The 13883-nt window shown below is 40.0% G+C and overlaps 1 protein-coding gene across 6 annotated transcripts in view; it reads left to right on the top strand.

The window, feature by feature from the left end:
• Window positions 1–13883, top strand: part of ANKS1B (ankyrin repeat and sterile alpha motif domain containing 1B) — a 452062-nt gene that overhangs the window by 428731 nt on the left and 9448 nt on the right. For 5 of the 6 annotated variants that reach the window (XM_075497691.1, XM_075497704.1, XM_075497731.1 and 2 more), the window contains 2 exons: window positions 7583–7669; window positions 12303–12440. In XM_075497691.1, coding sequence (XP_075353806.1) covers window positions 7583–7669; window positions 12303–12440 — 225 coding nt within the window. Of the gene's footprint in view, window positions 1–7582; window positions 7670–9334; window positions 9432–12302; window positions 12441–13883 lie in introns of those variants that run through there. The other variant, XM_075497700.1, reaches the window with a different exon arrangement.

The following is a 13883-nucleotide window of genomic DNA, read 5'->3' as shown; positions in this document are numbered from 1 at the left end:
AGATGCACAAGGACGAAAAGAAGCCTATCAGTGAATAAAAGTATCTTGATCTTCCTTAATCATTCATAGATACAGAGAAACAACAAAAATGACATGTTTGCTGACTGCAGATCCCTCCCTGTTAGTTGTAGATGCTTTCTTGTGCTTTCAGTTATTGCAGTTGATGGTTTTGGTTCTCAAGGGAAGTGTCATGTGGATATGCCTCGTGTCTCTCCACAGAGGGGCTTACAGCAGCCTCCTTCTCTTATAGCTCTTCACCCTTATAGCTTAAGGGTGAAGAGAGATCCTAAATCTTCTATAATGTAAAAAAAACAACCAACCAAACAAAACCCACCAAAACCTTGGAACCTCTGTCTTAATAACTCTTCTTGGCTATCCACTGTGCTTCTCAGCATTGTGCAGCAGTGTGCTCCAGCAGGGCAGATGATGGATTTGTTTGGGGAAAATCATGCAGATGCAATAGATTGAGCTCAGCACGGGGGTCAAGGTTATACATGCTTTTTGTTCCCACCCAAATTGCAGACTCTTGCAGCCATCCAAAATCATGGATATTTGGCAAGAACTGTGCCTATTAGAGGGATTATACTTTATTTTTCCATTCACATATTTGCGCTCCAAGGATGGATTTATGTTTTATGGTTTCCTATTTGTTTCCAGCTATTTTCTCTCACAAACTCCCTCTGCAGTCGGCAGCCCTGTCTCCTTATCTCCATTCCCCACCTGCTGTAAACTGACCTTTGCTACTTGGAGATTAAATCTTGCTGTCCTGGCCAGAATAGATTTATTAATTATATTTGAGAGATGCCTTCAAGAACTTAAGCGCTTTCATCTTTCTCAGCGTGAAATAGGAAATATTACAAGTTGTGTTTTCAACTAGATTACTGCCTTTACTTCAAATCACAATAGGAACACAAAGCGAGAATAAAATGTGTTTACATCAAAGGAATAAGGTTTAATTGGAGCTAGGAAGAGACTTGTTCTTTACAGTAGACTCCATCTGGCATTTACACATCTGAATTCCTTGACCAGGTAGGAAGGGGATGGTTTTATACTTACTGGCATGAGCACAGCACCAAGGTAGACTCTTTCCTTGCAGTAATGTTAAATCACTAATGTTCCATACACCAATTGCACAGTCTGAACCAATCAGATATTTACTGCGGCAGTAGGGAACTTAGATTTTGTTCTTGAATCCTGCTACCTTCCTGAATATTATGTGTCTTTCTTAAAGGTTTTCTTGTTAGGAAAGAGGTTCTTAACATTTCAAGTCAAAGTTCTGGGGAACCAGCAACGTAATGCTATTCACAAAGCAGGTGTTTAAATATCTTGCTGACTTAAGACCAAAATGTCAAAGTTGGAATTGTTACGAAATCTGCTTCTCTTGTCTCTGAAGAGGAAGATGAAGCAGAGTTGACTCTTTCACTGAAAACAGGCAGGGTCTGGGGCATTCCTTCCTCATTTCTTACATAAAGGAGGAGGATGTGGATATAGATGGCAGTCTCCTTGTTTCTGCTAATCCCTTTCTACTTTTCAATCTCCGTTTCATTTCTCCCCCAAAAGTAGAATTGTCCTCCATAGGCCTCCTAGTGAAACTAGCCAGGCAAATACCATGTCAGGATCAAATACTGTATTTGAGAATTTAGATTCTTCTGTCTCTGTTCTCCTGGGACTTGTAGCTCTGTCTCTCTCATGTTTTGGGCTCTGCCTCTCCTCACTGCTTTGGGAGGGCCTGCAGTGGAACAGGCACATGGATATTACTCAAAAGGAAAAAAGTAGTGGTGGGAGGTCTTAAAGATGTTCAGTCCTTATGCACGTCCACATCGTGCCATCCCATGTTCTTCAGAGGACGGTATGTCCTTGAGCTCTGGGGCTGAAAGGAATCCAAGGTGCAGGAGGGATGCGCTGCCCTTTCAGCAGCAGATGAGTGTGTACAGATATTGCAAAAGCAAAAAAAAAGCTCTCATTCTCAAGTAGATGAGTTGCAGGTGCATCCCCAGTGCAATGTTCATATTAGTGATGTAGCTTGGAGGCATCCGCTAATTGTAGAGAAGTAAACAGTCTTGTACCACAGGGATTACAGATGCTGTCTTATTCCAAGAGGTATTAAATTATGTCAGTGATGCATTTTTAAGCCTTTTGGACTGAGAGAAGTTACTAATATTTGTTACAAGGCAGATTGTAGTTTCAAAATTGGCTTCAAAACTAACTGGTCAAATGTGAACTTTGACTTTTTATTTCGATTTCATCTCATGCATGATATTGTCAAAGTGATTCACTCAAAAGGAACTGTTTAATGAGGCTTCATAAACCTTAAATAAGTAAGAGACTTATGGATATGATAGTAGGCGGTACCAATACGTATTTTGAAATGTGCAGTCTGATGCCATTTGGAATCCATAGTTGCTACCAGTATGAGAAAATGTTCAGATTCTCATAGTGAAGTGGATTCCAGTACATAACTGAATAGTAAAATTGCCAGCTACAATCTTCAGATAGCTATTAAAAAACAGTATAAGACAGAATTAGCAGATTCATTTGCAAAAATAAAAAGCCAAGATGAAAACTTAAGATTTTACAGGCTCATAAACTTGTACTCAAAATTTATGTATGGGATTTTTAGTGACTTGGCATAGTTGAATAATGTCTTTTTACTGTGTATTTGCAAGATCGAGTATAATTACATGGGCAGTAAGACCCAAAAATGAACATGGTTTCATTTTGGCCACTGTATGAAAACTGAGTAATCCAGTTATAAATTTATATATAAGTACATGAAAGTGGTCAGCCTGGCAAAGTAGAAGTACCAGTGTATCCCGTTTCCTCTTGGCAGGAAATAAATAGGTGAGATGAAAGCATTTTGAGAGTGGGCTGGATTGCAGCATGTGCTACCGTATGTCAGGTGAACGTGTGAGCATCTTACTCAGACACCATTCTATGTGTGCTCCTGAATTTCTTATTCAGCTGCTTTGTGCGTGTGCGTGTGTGTGTGCGTGCACAGAGATACCATGTTTTGTACACTGCAGGAGTATTCAAAAGTGTTGGATCAGTGCTCTCAGTTCTGCACAGAACAAGGTATTGCAGTACAATACTGTCTTGAAAGGGTTAAAGTCCCTTTAGGGTTATAGGTTTTGTATTTGCATGTATTTGCTTTTTAAAAATAAACAGCTAGTTTATATTGCTTTATTCGTAGAATAAAGTCCCCTGCCTCTGAAGCCATTGTTAATTACCTTGATTTGTTAGGCACACTGGCTGGATGGATCTTAAATGAGTTGGATTTTGGTTTATATTCTAAACAAATGGCTAGTAGCTCTGCACAGCCTTTAACTCAAAATCCAAATACAGGTGGGAATGCTTTACCCACTTAAGACAATTTGTAGTACTATACTTTGGAAATCTGTTTAGAGTCTGCTTGTGAGTATGGTGGGTTTTTCAGTGAAACTAAAGAAAATTCATAAACAAGATCAGAAGCAAGCTTGCACTTGCTTGCTTGCACTCCCTCGCGTGCTCTCTCTGGCACCACTGCTCTTGCATCGCTTTATGACCAGTTTCAAAAGGAGGAATTGGGAGCAGCCCTGTCCAAGGCTATTCAGGGTTTTGGCACTGTCCTGCATAACGCGGCAGTGGGTTCAGATGCAAACTCAGAAGGGTCTTAAATCCAGACCTTTGTTGTAAAAGCAAGCACTGTAGTAACTAGGCAGTTATGCAGAAGACACCTTCCACCTCCTTCCACTGGACGGATCTCCATTCTGGATGCCGAGGGGATGAAGCAGCTTCATTGCAGCAGCTGCATCAAAATACAGGCGAGACCGCCATTCTTTATTCTGAAGAAAAAGAGGCTCTATGTCTTTTGGGGGATCTGGGGAAGCTGAACATATGTCACATTAGATTTAGGATGGTGATGCTTTCTTCCATCTTCCTCTGTCTGCAGTCAAGCCTGCTTTATGGTTCTTGAGTTACACATAGCCTCCTTCCACATAGTCATCTACCTGTCCACAGGGAAGTTATTTCAGAAGTGGGACCAAAGCTCCGTCTCTGGCATTGCAGACTGTGCAGCATTAAGACTCCTCACTGCAGGAGCAGTGCACCTGAGGAGACAGGGCATGCACATCTGTCCTTATGTGGATGACCAGCTGATCAGACAGGCACTGGCAACAAGCCTAGAATATGCTTGCTGTTCATCCAGTGATTCTCCTAAAGAAGTGTATTAAAACAAAGAGCCAAAGTTACAGTCACAAATGATGGAGTTCATAGGAACTATGACCAGTTCCAGGCTAGTGAGCACTTGCCCAAAGACAAGGTCCTGTCACTATGATTGCTTCTACATGAGCTAAAATCTAATCCTGCTACTATGGTATGAACATGCCTTGGAGCATTAGACCATATGTCAGCATGCACATGACATCCCATGCCAGCCTTCAGCTGCGGCTCCTATAACTTTGGCTCAAGTCCATGTGCTTCCCATAGAGGCACCAGATGGACAAGAATATTTTGTCATCTCATCATGTCCTCACGGAGTTGATACGGCGGCTAGAACCTGAAAAGCCCAATGAAAGGGAATACTGACTCCTGTGTCCCACCTTCTTCTCAGATTCTGGTCACGGGCACAGGCAGAGATGCCCACTTGGCCTGCACAGAGGTGTGAAATGTCTGATCATGAAAGCTGTGGGACTTCATCTCAACAGCCTAGAATTTAGAGCCAAAGCACTTACAGTGCCTGAGCGAATGGTATTCACGTTGTATCTCTGAACACTCACGTTACGCGTCCTGGCAGCCACCTCCTCCATTAAAAAGAAAAGAACAACAAGCAAATAGTATGAGCTCACCATGACAACTCAAAACCGTTGAAGTCTGTAAACTGCTTGGAAATAATAATTACATGGTGGACTTCAGCTACTGTTTCACTGGGAGTCAAGCAGGGGGAATAGAGCTGTGTGATTTTCATGATAGCACTGTCATAATAACAAAGGATGTTACTCCACTGCCCAACTGTTTTTTGCAATGGGGGTACAAGTGCAGAATTGTTTCCCAAAATCATGTTTCTACACTGGACTACAGTCCTCCAGAACACCTTTGGACAAATCCTGGGGTTTGTATGGTTTGCAAGCTGATAAAGGGCATCCCCTGCTCCTTACCAGCTGAGACAGTTTGGCTTAATAAATTACAAGTGTCCATCAGTCTTTGATTCATTTCCTAATTTGCCAGCTATAATTTAATAGTATCTTGATGAGCTATTTCACTCAGATACAGTATTCTGGCAGTTCATGACCTCGATTAAATACTAAAGATAAGGTCTGCTCTAGACAAACCCAGGTGAATGTGGAGCAGATAAGGAAGATGATTAAATTACAAACTACTGGTCTAGATGAAAGAGGACTCCCAGATGGTTCGTACAACGTGGCCTTGCCAGCAGGAAACTTCACCTTTATGGCAAATAGAAGATAGTGCAAATTAGACCAAAAAGCTAAAATAAATGAACTTAGTAGCCGTGTTTGTATAGCGTGTTGGAGGAGAAGAGGAATTTTGCTGCTAAGGAGGCGAGGAAGGAGATAATTATAATAATCAAAATGGGAGACAAAGAGCTCCTGAGTGTAGCTGTCGGGATAGAAAGAAAGGACAAAAGTTGGATGATTGCTGGGTTGCCAGATGATTAAAGTGATGTTGTCATATTTGTGAATATTTTGGCTGGTTATGAGCATATGCGGGGTATATTGCTTGTTATTCTGATAGATGTATGTACTGCAGGTTTTGTACAGTCACTGTCATGCTTTCTGTGCATTGAAATTGAATTTTATGAAAAGGCTCATTTGAGATCTGTTACAGAGACACGCACACACATACACACAGGTATGTACTTGCTCTGCTTTTGGCAGGGATACCATTTCTTTCTCCGCTCAGTTCAGAGACATGCAAATCAGATTAGTGTCTTCCTTCAGATTTCGTTAGATTCTTCAGGATGTTTTACCATTTAAGCTTTCATTTTTTAAAAGTGCCTAGCCTTCTGGGTGAAAGAAGCTTTCTCCGGGATAAACTGACACTTGATTGTTGTCTCGAGTCCTTGTCATTTGATACCGAGAGATGCAACAGTCCTCGCTATTACACGGATGGGTGGGGCTCTCCTTGAAACTTTAATTAGAGGTTTTAGCCTTCATGGCACGGACACTAATTGCAGAACATAGCTGGATCTGTAGCTTTGAATTTTATGCTGGCCAAAATGGAGTCTCTCTTGATTCTGGAAGGAACGAGATCTGATAAAGGGACTTGATTAAAGGTTTTTTTTCTTTTAAGCCTTTGTTTGTTTTGCTTCCTAGTGTTAGCATCACCTATTTTTCAGACATTTTTTTTTCAGATACAGTCTGTGTTTTCAAGCTTACATCTATGCTGTTTTGTTTTTCTTGAAGAATACAAAACCACCACTGCTACTTTTGTTCAGCTGCTCTAATGATCTTTGTAGGTGCCAATTCTAGACCTTTCGATACGTTCACACTCTCATTCTGTGTGTTGGTGTTTCTTCATATGTAGCTGTAACTGAACTTACTCTTTCCTCTCAAGAAAACGTTTGATTGATCTCTGCGATTGTTTGCAGATACTCCCATGAATGAGTGTTCTCTGAACGTTGTCTACCTTATTTATCTACAGTACTTTTGTATAGAATAGTCTAGTCTGTCATTGCCTTCCGCCTTAAAAGAATTCAAATCAGCTATAAACTATTATGCCATATCTGGTTTTTTGTTTGGTAGGTTTGGGGTTGCTTTAACAAACTTAATCTGTAAACTAATCAACAGGTTTTTCTGCAGAGCCATCTATCCCAAATATTTGCCCAATCTGTTCAGCAGGAAATATCTTTGCTGTGTGCATCATGTTGAAGGCACACAGAAGTAACCTAGCATAAAAGAAAAAATAGCCTTATAGGAAGACATGAACTGTAGGTAGAAGAACCTGGCACTGAGGGAATGCAGAATAAGCCTCCGTGCTAATTCATGTGTAAGGCAGCTTCCAGTAGCAGCTGCACTCAAGGAAGCGCAGACGGTCAGATGTGACAAGATACAATGTTGGACTGACAGATTGACTGGCAGTCAATACTGCAGGGATACCTCGTGCCACAAATACAACTGCAGGAAGGCAAGAGAGTGAAATATTTCTAAATAACAACTAATTGCAGCAAAGAAACAGTACTACGAGACGTACTGCACTGTTGGTTCTTACAGCTGGGAAGGGCAGGAAGAGGGGAGGAGAGGCAGCGATGAATGGGGCATATCGGATAGATGTCTTAAACACGCACATTTTGGGAAACCCCTGATTGCACGACTGGTCTTTTTAAGCCTGGCAAACTTATTTCGTTCTCTTCCCACTGTGCTAGGAAAAAGAAGAATTTTTACCATCCTCACAACAAACTGTAAAGCTCTTTTTAGTTTTGTACAAGGCAGCTATTTCAAAAGCCCAGAGCATAGTCAGCTCAAGAAAAAGTCAAATATTTGGATAAGTACCTCTTGTTTAACTTACGTATTTTGTCAGAAGAAGAAGAGAAAGAGCACTGTTCTTGCAGTGCAACACAACTCTAACAACATCTTCATTTTGATTTCAGAAGTCTACAGAACAAATGAAGAAAGTACCAACCATTGTCCTGTCGGTCTCTTACAAGGGAGTCAAATTTATTGATGCAACAAATAAGGTATGTGCAATCGTTCAATATTAGCTTTTATTTCTCACAAATAGGAATACCTATGAGGCTGGCTGTGTAAGAGCACCAGGCCAGAGAGGGGACAGAGTTGCACTTTGTGCTTTCCTCTCTTTTTTCTCTTCTTTCCAAAATGGATGTAATCTCATTGTCATTCTCCAGAAACTCAGTCTGGAGGACAAGTGAAGCAGCTTTAATGGCTCGTTTGGAGAACATTGAGTTCAACCTTCTGCCATTAAAAGGCAAGCTTATCACAAAAGACATTTGGCAGGGAGCCTCTGTGGAATCCTTTACCATATTCTTCCCTATACAGTTCCTTAAATATGCAGAAAAAATATATATATTTGTTCATTAACATAATTTTGGCAAAAAAAAAAAAAAAAAAGAATGTCTCAATGAAGAATAAAGATGCAAGGTTTTATCCAGGGCCAGCCATTGTAAAAGTAAGAAACATGAGCCTTGAACGTCCTTTTCAAATGTCAGAGCCTCTCTGAGAGCTCTTTTCCTGGTACTAGCCATTTGACACCCTGAACTGCAGCAGCTTCTTAACAGTTGTTATTCCATATTTTTTTCATCTTCCTGTGTGGCAATGCCCCGTGCTTTGTTTCTTACATTTTAAAATATATCCAACATCTTTAAAAAAAAAAAAAAAAAAAACCCAAAAACAAAAGCAGAATTTGAGAGATCAGAGAACTCAGTGATGGATAGAGCAATGGCTTATTGCTTAGCCAAAGTAAAATGTACAAGCTCTGTAAGCAGGAGTAAAGTAATGCATGAATTTCTCTTCTTCGGATGTCTAAAATGGCAAGAAAATGCAATCCATACTGATGCTTGCATATGAATAGAAAAGAAATTATCTTTTCTGTTCTGTGACTAAAACTCACTAGGCAATGTAAAAAATAAATCTGACAACCCAGCTACCTGACCAGGTTAATAATGTATATAACTGCTTTGTGTTGCTGAACATTCAGACCACATGATACATCTAACCCCGTATCCGTCAAACTTGCCAAATCAGTCAGTTTTTAAAGGTGTTTAACTAGAACTGGGTTTTAAGTGAAGGAACAAAAACGGATTTGTGAACTTCTGCTACAGTCTGGAAGCCATATCTAGGGTTAGAAGATGGCATGAAAGAAAAACAGAGGTGAAATTACTGTTATGTCAAGTCTGGCATATTTGCCAGAGCAGAGAGGCCAGGGTTTCCCGTCAGCTCCGTTTTCTTCCATTGATTCAAAACTGAGCTTCTACAGCTCTCATTTCCTTTATGTTCTCTGATGTGCAGGGCATAAATCAGGGCATTGTAACGCTATTAACTCTAACTTGGATAAGGCTGTTCTCAGCTCTTAAGTCTCCTCTGTAGTGTAAAGGATGTAACTGCAATATCCTTAGGTTTACAAAAATAATCAGGAGAACAAAAGGAGCTTCCAGTATCTCTTTGCACAGTGCGTATAATCTTATGTAAGAGGGAAACTTGAAAGAAGTTTGGCAAATTGCATTAGATGGCTCTAGACCAGTCCCACTGAAATCTTATGCCTAGTAGTGCAATAGATGTATTTGATGGAGGTAAATAATGCCACAGTCCTGTGTTTTTTCTCAAGTGGTAGATTGCTTTCTCTCCAGTTCAAAATCTGCACTGCCTTTCCCTTCTGTAAAAACCAGGTAATAGCCTGCAACTCTCCCAGGAGCGTTGTTATCATCCTTGTCCACAGTGTGCTGTACCCAATTCCTTCAAGACCCAAAACAGATTAGCACTAAGGTGAGATCCTATTCAGACTTGTACCGCTTCCGTATGAGCTTATAGTTGACAGCGCTGGGCACCACTTAGCAATAAATGCATACTTTTTAATGACAAAAATAGCTAGCAGTTATGTGCTTGAAAACTCAGCTCTCATGGCTGTTCATCCTTTTCCTTTATGCCACCAAGCTAAGAATTTGTATTCCGAGTCGTAGCAGGCAAAGCTTCAGGTGACAAAGGGGCCCTGACCTCATTCCACGACAGCTATTTCAGTGGCGCCTTGAAGCTTGGCATGACACCACTTTGACATGACACCATTTCTTCGCAAGTGAGGCCAGAAAGAAATTGCTGCTTAGGAAAAAGCAGACTTGCAGAATTTTCTCCTGGGTCACAGCTAACCCTAACTTCTGGATGATTTCTGCCAGGAGGGTGATTGTCTGACAGGAGGTAGGCAAGCAAAGGGAAGGCTGCTTAGCAAAAACCTAGTCTCTCAAAGGTATTTCCTTGGCAGAACCAGAACCGGCTTTCAGCTTCCCTGGTTTTTTGGAAGCGCCAGAGGTTTCTCTTGACAAACCGAGTGACAAATTTTGGAACGATGACTGTACAGTGTCGGTCAGTGCCTGAGGAGCGTACCCAGAACAGCGAGCTGGTTCATAGCCTTGTAATTTCCGCAGAATGAGACTATGGGTCTACTGCAGCAGTGACCCTAGGAAACAGTAAACGCGTGCACTGAAAACATGTTTAATTTTGAAAGGCGATCACAGAGGATATCCTATAGAAGCTGGGGAAAAAGCTCAATTTCATGACTAATTTTCATCCAGAAGATTTATTTTAGGTATAGCTCATTTTATTTGAAACAAACTTGATATGGATATGTTTCCAAACTTCACTTGGTTTAAAGTTAAATTAAAGAAGTTTAAAATTTAAGTTTAAAATAATGTCCGTGAGTTTTGACTAAAGTGCAAAGCCCTGTGTCAACCCCAGGTCACCTCGGAAAAGTTTCAGCACAGCAGAGCTCTGTTCACATATACTGCATAACTTCAGGTGGTTACTTTGTGGCTCATGATTTGGCATAAATATTTCACATGATTTTAAGACCTTCCAAGCTTTAATTCTTTCTGCCTTCTAAACTACAATGTTGCCAATACAACATCAATGAACCTGTATTACCGCTATATCTGTGGATATCTAAATCCCTGGTTTTGGTAGAATTGTAATTCTCATCAAAATCTTTATTGAGGGGTAAAAGTTATCAATTTGAGAACAAAGCAAATAAAATGCTTAAAGTAACATAAAAAGCCAATGATTGTTAAGCAGAGATTATACGTGTCATTATAAATTGGCATATATTGAAACATGGTTTTGTCATTTTTATGAATAATGCATTAAACAGAAATAATCAAGTATGTTGCAACAGTTTAAGATTAAGAGGATTATTTCATTTCTTCAGTAACAGTTTCCTTATCTTTGGTTTTCCATAATTTGAAATTTGGAATGCTTTTTATTAAGATTTTTCCTAAGCCATGATTTCTTCAATTAGATATATTAATAGGTCTTTTCAAAAACTTGACACCTACATGCAAGGGGGAAGGTTGCCACTTAGCAAATGAAAGAAGATATGGCAAAGCATCTTAAGTGACTTAGTTGCATATATTTCCTGTTCTTTAAAAGAAAAAGAGGGGGAGGAGAGGAAGTGGGAAGGAAAACAGAGGGGTGAGGGAAAACCAGAGATGCTCGGGGATTGTTTTAACTTGGACAGGTGCCACTGAGGCAGCAGCAAACGGTGGCTCTGCGAGGGACCGGGACATTACAGATGTCACGCGTTCTGTGGTGCAATAGCGATGTCATGCTGCAGCAGGCTTGTTCACTTTGGGTTTTTGTCGAAAAGCCAGAGCTAGAGCCAGCAGGGCCACAATTCAGAAAAGCGTATAAACTAATCGCTAAGTAAATTCATATTCAATGAATCATTCTTCTGTTTAAATAAATCATCTGAAATGCGTGTGTTGCTGAAGCAAGGCCTAATCATAAGCCACTCTGCAGTGTCTTCTTCTCTGGCTTCATGGATCCTTTGGCCTGAACACAATAATTACATATCAGCAATTTATGTAATGAATATTCATAATTTTCTCCAAAGCTTTAAGACAGCTTTTTTTTATTTCATCGGACAGACATGCCCCACCTCTATCTCAATAGTATGCTATAGCTTACATTGGCTGTTGCAAGTAGTGTTGCTCGGTGCATGAATGGTTTAATTTTTCTACGTCTCTCTTACAGGATGCTGTTGTCAGTAAGTGGAGAAAAGTTGCCAGATCCTCCTGTAGTTATCTTTTTACTAAGCAGAAGCCTTTCAAGAGCTCAGGGTTTCAATTATAAGCGATGTTTGGTGTCCTTTTTCTCTTGAAACAGTATACCTGAAATTCGTCAAACACCACATGCAAAAAAACGGGATATTGAGCCTGTTGGGTTTCACCAGATCCTGTCTGCCAGTAGACTGAAACAGTGTCATGTAGTGATCATTATACAGAAAACCAATAGCATCATAAGATGCTCGTATAGTGCTTTGAAACTGTATTTATAGCTGTATGCCAGGAAAGATGTCTCTTTGTCGTAGGCTACTGAATAAACTGTACAAAACTCAAGTGGACTCATAGGGAAGACTCGAGAATGTAATTGTTTCCTACCAGGTTATTGGCAACTTTAGATAACATTGGAGAGGGGCAAAATTCCAATGACCTGTGTAAGATCACAGCTGGGGTGTATTAAATCTCTTCTTATTAAGAAACTTCTGAAATACTTCAGCACAGCAGATGAGCATAAATGCAAATCTAAAAAGACACCTTTTACGGCTCTTTTTAATTCCTAAATTGATTGAAAATATTTTTTTTTAAACAGAATATTATTGCTGAACATGAAATCCGTAACATTTCCTGTGCTGCACAAGACCCTGAAGACCTTTCTACATTTGCGTACATCACTAAAGACTTGAAGACTAATCATCACTACTGCCATGTATTCACTGCATTTGATGTGGTCAGTTTATAGAAGACACTTCATTTAATAGTTCTTTGTAATAGTAATAGTTTTTGTAATAGTAATAGTCCTTTAATTCTATTAAAACATTTTCAGGGTATATGGTGATTAATGGAAGGTATCATTCATTTACCACATGAAAAGACTGATCTACTATGGGATAGTAAAAGAACATTTCTGGAGAAGAGCGAAGATTTTCTTTGATATTATCTCATTTCCCGTCTGAAATAACTCACCTCTATAATCTCAGCTGTTGACTGTAGACTTAGCGAGTAGCTTTTCATACAGGTCTTGACACATAATTTTTCTAACCTAAGCTATAGCCTTCCAAGAAGTTTGTAACAAGCAGGTTTGGCCACCCATTCTGAAATCTCAGCACATACCAGATAAACAAATCAATCAGAACTGGATCAATGAGCATCATATACAGTGCTCGATCCTGCTAAGAGGTAGGTTCAGGAACTAGCTTAAACTAAGTCTGCAGGGTGTCCTGCATTTTTGACTATGTATGTTGTACGGCCTGTGTAGTCAGGGAAGGACTGGTTTGGTGATGTCCAGCCTTTTGGCTTTTACCCTCATGGGTCCCTCCCGTGCCAGCCAACAAGGGGTGAGAGGGTTGGACACTTTCTTGTGGGAGCCCTTTGAGCTTGGACACATCCCGGATGCACGATGCAGATGTGGGCTGATCAGATGTTACCACCGTAAGTGATTTCTTCAGATTTCTTAGCCCTGCTGTTCCATGAGTTTTAGTGTTTCAGTGTTAAGGTGGATCAGTCCCAATAACTCAAACATCTCTCTAAATATTGTTTAGACTTTTTGACATTATGTTGAATGAACTGGAAAACTGAAGCTTCCTCTGCACATGTGTAGAGAATGTATGAAAAGTTCTGTATTTACTTTAACCGGAGAACTGACACACTTACAGATCTGACAAAGAAGAGACCACACAGGTAGCTAATTACATATCTCAAGAGGTCCTAGGAATATTTGGCTACCACACTGAATCTGAAAGATCTGAAACATCTGTAATAACAGAGATCCGTGCAGAGCATTGTCCTTCCTGTGTTCCTGTGTAAGAGGTTACCCCTGTAGCCGTCAACAGATTATTATTGTTAGATGGCCCCTCTGTTGTTCTCTGCTCTCTGACATGTCAGTGGGAGTTTTAGCTTAACAAATAATGCAGATATGCAATTTGGGGAAATTTTATTTCAGCAGCACCTTTTTCTTTTCAAAAAAGATGCATTTATTTTGAAAATAGCAAATTAATGCTTTAATTCTTACTTTCTTGCTCCAACCTTCTTGCCTAAAAAAAAAAAAAACACCTAAAAAAATGTTATTTCAGCAAAAGTCCTCACAGCTCCTGTTATTTTGGTGGAAAATGACTAAATTCTTCCTATATTTATTCTTCTCAGACGGTGATGCACTACTAGTGTTTCAAGAAAT

The sequence above is a fragment of the Mycteria americana genome, chromosome 1 (genome assembly GCF_035582795.1).
Source record: "Mycteria americana isolate JAX WOST 10 ecotype Jacksonville Zoo and Gardens chromosome 1, USCA_MyAme_1.0, whole genome shotgun sequence".
Classification (NCBI taxonomy): Eukaryota; Metazoa; Chordata; class Aves; order Ciconiiformes; family Ciconiidae; genus Mycteria; species Mycteria americana.
Note: the sequence above shows the minus strand (reverse complement) of the source record. Positions and strands in the feature narration are given on the sequence as shown.